Source organism: Trifolium pratense, linkage group LG1 (genome assembly GCF_020283565.1).
Source record: "Trifolium pratense cultivar HEN17-A07 linkage group LG1, ARS_RC_1.1, whole genome shotgun sequence".
In the NCBI taxonomy this organism is placed as follows: Eukaryota; Viridiplantae; Streptophyta; class Magnoliopsida; order Fabales; family Fabaceae; genus Trifolium; species Trifolium pratense.
The window spans coordinates 44,610,061-44,618,991 of NC_060059.1; the positions used below are offsets into that span (position 1 = coordinate 44,610,061).

Here is an 8,931-nt window from a genome sequence, read left to right on the forward strand (position 1 = left end):
AAACTTTAAGAGATAAATTGCAATAGAAAGATTAAAATTGCATTGGAATGTAAAAGTTTTACAATAAAAAGAAATGGTTCACAAATACATACATTTTCTTCAGTGCACCTTTTTCTCTCAAACGCATGGATACTTCAGGTTTTGTGAATTTTCTGTATCTGAATTGTGACCCTTATTTCAACTAAAGAAACTTATATTTATAGACATAGAAATAAATAACTGCCTACAAACGTGCTTCATCAGCTATCCAAAGTGCATAAACCCACGATCTCTTCTCAGCCTCAGGCGAATAACTGCCTTTCGAACCAAACTGTTCTTCGAATCTAACTGCTGCTTTGGCTGAAACCTCATACTCAAAATGTTATCCTTATTATTTTAATTTCTTTATTTTTTTAATTAAAAAACTATTCACTCACAAAAATAACTACTCATTCACATAAAACTAGAACTTCGACCCGTGCGGTGCACGAGTTTAATCAACCGTAATATGTAATGATAAAACAAAGATATAAATATTTTAAATGCTAAATAGTGCCCCAGGGGCACTTGTTAAGGATTCAAATTTAGAAAGTTTTACTTGGAAATTGTGTAGTCAATACAACAAAAGTCTATATTTTGATGTTTTCCATGCACAACTTTTATTTTATTTCTTCTTTTGGTTCCTTAACTAGTGTCCCGGGGACACTGGTTAGCAAGACCCATATTTTAATACGGAAAGGAATATGAGCAAGAGACTTCTAACTTAAAAGAATTTAAGATAGAATAGATGACAATACAAACCACTTAAGACTTGAACACTTAATTCTAAAATACAAAGAATTGAAAGAACTAGCAATTATGTTAAGTGGTTAAGACACTGATGTGGAATTGCAAGGTTGTGTGTTCTACACCTAGTAGCAGCACCCTTTTTCTTTTCTTTATTTTTTTTTATTTTATATTTTAACAAAAAATCGTAAGTAGACATGCATTACTAATAACTTGTAATCATGTTTATTCTTATGAGAAATGCATGCTAAATTTTTTGCCATGGTTAAATTGTTTGCCATAATAATTGTTCTTGCTAGAATTGTGAGGTTACTTAATCAATGAGGAATCAAGTTCAAGTCTTAATTTTTTCATGTTCAATTTATTGAGTCGAGTTTGAAATGGTTGGTTCATTTTCAGTCCTAATATTTTTTTTTTGAGTAAATAATTAATTGAAAAAAAAAATCTTCTTAAAATTGACATAATGATACACTAATTAATCGAATTGAAAGTGGATTCGTGATACATTTGCGAAAACATTTTCGTTGTATATAGCAGCTCTCTTTTGGAAGAGGCTTGTGATGTAAATTTGTTCCCCATAATTGCTAGTTCTTTCACAAATGTATTTATTACTAAAACTGTGTATTTTTGGATTACATACTAATTTGAAACATTTGACATAATCAATATTGACTCTTGTGAAGTTTCTTATATACCTTGTTATGTGAAACCAATTTTTCTTAGCTCAAGAAATGTGCTTTAAAACTAATAACTAAACTATTGTATAATCTTATATAATTAGGGAACTTCTACACACACACAGAAAAGAAGGGATGACACAATTGATAAGTTAACAGCCGTTTTGTAGGATATATTTGCTACAATTGACATTGAATTAGTTGGCTTTCCACTACCGTTTTTTCTCAAAATGAAAGTAGATGATCATGATGCTGATACTCTTTCAGCATAATGTCAAACAACAGTGTTGGGCTGTCAAAAGAATACATCCAATCTGCACATACAAACAGTTAAAATTCTCACCTAAAACAGTAGCCGTGAAGATTTCTTTCAAGGATTGACCTTGCATTTAATTTTTTATGAAAGGATAGTATATCTAAGAAGCGGATAAGATATTCTCCTGAATAGAACAATGAAATAAAACAATGAACCTTATTGGATCAAGAAGACAACAAAACTTTTGAAACTCATTCTACATGTAACAGAAAGTACATAAAATCTTCCCTTGGAACTTCGATGTTAACCAAAGTTAAAGTACTTAGAAATCAGAGTATTTACAAACCAATCTAAATCATAATCCTTCCTCTGGAAATTGTGTTAACCTGCAATGATTAGTTCATGTGTTTTAGTGTCAGTTGAAATAGCACGACACATACAAAAGATAAGTACGCCAAATCAAATAATTTGAAATCTTAGGTTCAGTTTACTTTAAATTATCAGTTTTAATTATCTAAAATTTATGTTCATTTGAAATTTTCGACAGAAGATAGAAAACTCATGAAGTGAATAATTTGATAGAGAAAAGACGGGAGGCAAGCTAGGAAGAATGCATTTTCATTTCTTAACTACCAATATCATTTATAAATATAATGAATCAGAAATTTGTGGTCTACATAGTACATAGTGTACTTTGAAAATCATTTCCTAACTGAATAACATGAGGTTATGAACAAAATCTATACTAAATGCTTGATCTATTTTCATAACAGGGCTGAAATTTTGGGAACTACTACTATTTATGTTACTAACTATGACCAAGTACTGACATGCTGAAGCATGACTAGTTTACTAACATAACATAGATCAATGCACAAAGTATAAAGAAAAAGGTAATCGTGTCTATATAAAATACCAAATTCAAAGAAAATATACTCTTCAGCTATACAGACCCCACATATCAATGTTTAGGCATCTAATTTATACTCATTATACATCCAACTAATTACTAACTACATGTTTACCTTACAAGTTGCATCCCTTTCCATACTTCTTTCGCTGATGCACTTTTACAATTCAGTCAAGATCATTATGCAACTGCAAGTACCATGAATAATTATAACAGTGGGATATAACAATACCATTACATAAGAAAATTAAAAAGGTTACTTACAGAGTCATCACTGAAGTCATTGTTGTGACGATCTGCATCTGCCGAATGTGTCTTGTTAGCACGATGTCGACGTATTTCACATGTTTGCTTATTATGCCCATACTCTTTACAAACAGTACACTGACCCGGCTTCCTTTTCTTCCGAGTAGATGACGAAGATACACCGGCACATCCTTTACTTCTAACTGGAGCAGGATCCCTCAATATCTCATGGTCAGTTTGACCTGAATTTGTGGCTCCACCATCATCATGTAAGCCCCTCTTTGTTTCCATCTTATGAATATTAGCAGCAGCCTGTTCCATATGATAATTGAAATCATAAGAGCACTATATCTAGACGACTTATGTGAATCCCAATATTTCGGAAGATTCTTATTTATGCTACATATTGCTTCCTTTGCATTCTTTGTCCACCTAGCTGCTACCAAAGTATTTGGCAATTCTGCAACATCTAAGAAAATCAATACTGCAATAATATGCTCGCATGGGAGGCCAAATGATTCCATCTTTTTGCAAAGAGAAAGATGTGGGCTACAGCTCATATATGCCCACTTGTTTTCATGCAACCCAAATGTGTCAACAATTTCAGTCCACTTGCGTCGAAACTCACCCAGGTCATAGTCCCTCAACATGCATTTCCTAAATTGACCGACAAATTCAGGAACTCCAATGTTAGACGTTGCATCATATTCATACATGAAGTAAGAAAAATCCAAAATGTAAAAGGCATGACAACAGAAAAATAAATGGGGGAAATGGCTATAAGAAAAGGGAAAATACCTACCTCCTTCAAACCTTCGACAATGATAACAATCCTTTAATTTTTGGGTTCAATTTGGGATTTACGGTTTAACAAGTTTTGGGAATTGGTGGAAGATGAAGAAGAGGGCCAGAGTGTTGAAATTAGGGTTTTGTTAAAGGAGATGGCTATGATTGCAGATGTTGATGAAGACTTGTTTTTGTTGTGAATCTGCAGATCGATGAAAAAGAAACTCATATGAAACATGTTATACGAAATTAGGAATAATATTGAGGGTAAAATTGAATGTAGATATCTATAGGTGTTCTCCTTTTTTTTAAAAAAAATCATAACCATCCATTTGATCTAACGGTATTTTTTAAGTGCCTCACCGGTGAGGGATTTGATAGCTCCCTCGTGTTAGAAGCAATATTTCTTTTTTTCCCCCAATTCTCAGAATCTCCCAAAATTATTTTTTTTGAAAATTCAGAATCTCCAATTTAGAAAGCTTCATCGTCTTTCATCACCACCTGTTCATGAATCTGTTCACCATCTCACTCAATTTCGCTCACTCTATTCATCATGTCACATCGATTTTGCTCGCTCTATTCATCGATTTCGTTCTCAATGGCTGAAAACCTCACCACTACCAATTCGTTTGTTGTAGAAAGATTTATTGTTGAAATCGTGATGTTCAGTGTTAGTCGAATATCAAAGAAAGAAAGAAAATGCTTGTAGTTTAGTTCATAAGATTTCTATCAAACATGACATCATCCCTTTTTGCCACCTGCTAGAAGTTTTCACAAAATGAAAAGCAAATCAATGTTTATTTTCAGAGGCACCATATAGAAAAACCAAAATCAGATAACTTTGGATAAATAACCCATTCACTACAACAAAAAAATGTTGGGGGTTATCTCAGTATATGGCAGGACCATTAGTTTTATAATTTCTTTTTCAGAGTTGCACATGAACCAGCAGTCAAGCACTCATCAAACACAACTGCTATAGAATTATAGCACTTTCAGTTCAGAATTATAAGCAAAATAAAGAAAAATTCAATCATTCCAAAAACACCTAGATTTTGGAATTTGTTTTAACTTGATCCCACATTTACTGATGCATTGATAAAAAGAAAACCACAAGACAAATGATTGTAAACACAGTTTGAAATGGAAGATACTGAACAATTTTTCAATGGGTGATAACTAGAAATTCATCCAAATTTCACTGTAAATTGTTGGTACAGACAGTACAACACTAAGCTAATGAGACATGAATGAAACAATCAACACCTAAATTCTCAAAACATTACATTATCACAGCCAATCCTGCTGCTGCAATTTCAAGGGCAAATAAACTTCAGAGAGATATTGAAAACCAAATGTGCTCAAAGCCTGTATCTCAGCCTTCTGCTTAGTTTTAACCATCAATGTCAATTCCTCAACCCAACCAGGATTCTTCTTGACAAAATCCTCCTCCAACATGTCCTTTCCGGTCTTTATATCCTGCTCGGTCATGGGCAATCTACACTGCTCGGGTATCTTGTACTTGTCCAAATCACTAGGCCTAATCCCTAGCCATTTTATATCAGGGGTAGTTAAGTGAGAACTGTCATAAGACATGTTTTTTGACCCACACCCATAAACCGATAGAATCTTCAATCCATAAGGATCACTGTCAACAAGTGCCAGCACTGGAAGCTTCAACTCAGTCTTCATTTTCCGCAAGAAGAGCCTCGTGGAAACATCAGGTTGCCCCTTCGCTGTCACGATTATACAAGGAAACCGGTTGTAGAACCTATCTTCAGCCAACCGCATATAAGCAGCATCCTTCTCCACCAAGAGAATGAACAGAGCATCACTCTGCATGTCCCCAACTCGATCTATATTAGGCGGAATCGCCTTCCCCCCCATACCCATTTTGGTGCAGTCAATCATATCTCCATTGTCACTGAAAATCAACCTTCCCACAACCACTCCTTTCTCCGCAGCAACAACGTTGAGGCTCGAACGTGTGCAGCCCAACATGCATGAAACATCATCCAGAACCGTGTCAGATTGCATCTGATTCATCACAAAGAAGTTAGACTTTAATTATATAATTAAATTGGAGACAGTTAAGGTCATTTATGATTACTAAAAAGCAACAGAATAAAACCATAGTAATTTGTTATTGTTTATATTGTTAGAAGAAATATGATCAGGAGAGCCTATTTCATCAAATACCAAACTATTCATCATTTTCATTTTATCTAGTATGCTCTATTAAGCACTGAAACTTAGATCGCAGGTCTGACTGGTGTCCAAACCCTGTCAGCATTGAACAGAATGATACCAAGATGTGTCGGTAGCCTTGGTGCCGCCATAGACTAATTACCGACACATGGTTATAGTCAATCACTTCCATTTTTTCAAGGCACTTCAATCGAAGGTGTATCCTGTGTCAAAACGTGTTGGTGTTGAACACACATGATACTCGACACATGTTGGTGTTGAACACACATGAACAACGGCGTGACACCAACATACGCGGTTATAGTCAATCACTTAAATTATCTATCACACCGTCTATTTGTGGATATCCATTTGTAGAGTATGTTCAATCAATCATCTAATATAAAATCAAATAGACTAAACAGCTTCATAATATGGTCTTCAAACATCTAATCAAGGAAAAAGAATTTAGTTTAAAAGATGAGAATGAAACCTGATCCTGGAAGAGCTTAACATCAGTGTAGAAGAGATCACGCTTAGTAACATGTATCCCTTTGAGGCAAAGCTGGTGAATAAGCTCGAGGATTCGAGCAGTAATTGTGGTTTTACGAACAGTTGAGACGTTGGCAAAAGGACGAAGAGACGATTTATCCTTGAGAACGATGCGATCGAGTTCAGGGACGTAGTGCTGGTTAGCGGAGGAACGAGAAGGAACATCGAAGGCGAAGCCATTGCAGGAGAGAATGGAGTGGGCGATCTTGAGAGCAACGGACTCGATGTTGGATTGAACGGAGGAGAGGGAGAGGTCCGCTACTTCACGGCATTGGAAGGGGAGGGAGAGTTCTTGGAGGGTTAGGGTTTTGGTTCCAGAAGAAGATGCGGTCGAAGTTTTCAATTGTTTTAAGATTTCTAGTATGACTGAATCTGGTTTCAGTTTGTTCTTGAATGGTAGTATTTCCTCGGTTGGTTCAGTTCGTTTGCGTTTTTTGTCAGCCATTGATGGTGTGGTGTGGGAAACTGGTTGTTCGCTGGTTTTGCTGGGGTTTTGGAGATGGTGAAGGGTTGACGGTTCAGGAAACAGGTAAAAATGAGAAAGCTCAAACCTCAAATAATAGGATTAATTTTGAGGTAAATTCTAAGCATCATGGTCTCACTCATAAATAACATTATAACGAATACAAATTTTACAAAATACATAGTTGGATTGAAAGTTTATACTCCCTCCGTACCATAATATATGTCACTTTGACACTTTAATATATGTCACTTTGCATGGAAAAGAGAAATTTTGAGTTAATTTACAAAATTATCATTTATTAATTGTATGAGAAAGATAAATTGAATAATTGAAAGAAGAGAGAGTAATAAAAAAGTAAGGGTATAATAGGAAAAATATCATCCAATGTTTTATTGATATTGTAAAACGACATATAATTTGGTACAAATTTTTTGTTCAAAGTGACATATATTGTGGTACGGAGCGAGTATCATATAGATTATCCATAGAAAAATTTAGAAAAATTAAAAATCATTTGATATGTTATTGTGACACATCAAGATTAACGGTTTATTAAATCACATAAATCTTGATGGGTCTCAATAACATATCAAATTATTTTCAAAAAAAAAATTAAAAAATTTATGGATGATATATACGATATAAACTTTCAATCCAACAGTAAATTTCGTAAAATTCATATTCGGTAGATCACTTGTCCACGGTGGACCACTTGTAAAGGTGGTCCACTGTAGCATTAGCCTAGATTTTGATTTTAGAGGAGAGAGAAAATAAATGTTAAAAGAAAAAAGTTAGTTTCTAATTGAAAAAAGTCATTTTCATGGATTGTATCCAAATATACTAAAGATTATTTTATTTTAAAAGTGATTTTTATTACGATAAACAAACACAAAATAAATTATACTTTTCTATAAAATTTATGGTGATAAAAGGCTCTCTAGTCATTTTTTCGAGACTTGTTTAGTGCTCATGTATAAGTTCCTCTTTGATTTGATGCATGTCTGTTTTCCCTTTCTAATTTTGAAGTGTTTGTTTCCTCTCAATTACTTTCTTTAGTTTATGTCATCTTAAAACTATGTTTGGATTGATGGACAATAATGGAGCGGAGTGAAAAAAAACATAATGAAATAGAGTGGAACAGAATGGAATGAAACAGATATTTCATTTCATTATTTGGATACTTTACAATGTAACGGAACAAAGTTTGATGAGTTAAACTTTTATAATTCCATTTTTACTCTTTTAAAAATGTTTCTACAAAAATAGAAAAATCAATATTACATAGAACCATAAAATAAAATTCTACTATTGAAGTGGATACACAAAATCAATTATCAAACCAAAAGATCATTTATAAATAATTCATCAAACTAAAACAACTTCGACTACAATTAATTATGTTTCATGCATGACAAAAATGAAGGACCAGACATATGTTGAATTTAATATGGTTTTATTATGAAACAAGTGATGAGTCAAAAAATATCATGAAATTTGTCAAAAAAAAAAAATAAAAAATCATGAAAGGGGTGAAAGGAAAGGGAATGACCAAGTTGTACTTGTATGTACCCAGAAAATGGAAACGAGCATACATAATTCAGGGCAAAAAATTGACAGTACCGAGGGGATTAACCCATCTTATAGGGAAGACAATGGGTAGGGTATGGGTAGGGTACTATAGTACTCATCCTCATACCCGTAGTTTGAAAAAATACTCGTACTTATCCTCATACTCGCGTGGGTAAGAATCTTTGTATCCATGCTCATACCCCATGGGTATTCAAGTATTCATATCCGTACCGGTTACCCGCATTTTTGCTAAAAATAAATCGATCAATTATAAAATATAGTATCATTTTAATAGAATTAATAAAAATTCAAAGATTTTAGTGTTGACTTATGAAAATTATAAACAAAATTATTACTAATCTCGTGTGAAAGTTCATATCCTTATTGACATACTCATATTGTGTTTGCGCTATATCATAAATAAACATTTTTATTAAAAATGTGTAATAGTTTTATAGTGTTGTATTTTTTTAAAATTAATATACATATATTTTTTTGAAAACTTGGTATCCGGCCT

At 33.5% G+C, this 8,931-nt stretch overlaps 2 protein-coding genes across 2 annotated transcripts; both read right to left on the bottom strand.

Moving 5' to 3' along the window:
- Nucleotides 1–1,961: 1,961 nt before the first annotated feature.
- Nucleotides 1,962–3,211, bottom strand: LOC123902664. The gene is made up of 3 exons (XM_045952443.1): nucleotides 2,873–3,211; nucleotides 2,724–2,796; nucleotides 1,962–2,084 (listed from the first exon to the last, which is right to left on the bottom strand). The coding sequence occupies exons 1-2, from the start codon at nucleotides 3,173–3,175 to the stop codon at nucleotides 2,776–2,778; spliced, it is 324 nt and encodes a 107-aa protein (XP_045808399.1). The 5' UTR covers nucleotides 3,176–3,211; the 3' UTR covers nucleotides 1,962–2,084; nucleotides 2,724–2,775.
- Nucleotides 3,212–4,777: 1,566 nt separating this feature from the next.
- LOC123899392 (DNA topoisomerase 6 subunit A) lies at nucleotides 4,778–7,055 on the bottom strand. The gene is made up of 2 exons (XM_045950506.1): nucleotides 6,321–7,055; nucleotides 4,778–5,677 (listed from the first exon to the last, which is right to left on the bottom strand). Exons 1-2 carry the CDS (start codon nucleotides 6,822–6,824, stop codon nucleotides 4,931–4,933), a joined length of 1,251 nt encoding a protein of 416 aa, XP_045806462.1. The 5' UTR covers nucleotides 6,825–7,055; the 3' UTR covers nucleotides 4,778–4,930.
- Nucleotides 7,056–8,931: the final 1,876 nt, after the last annotated feature.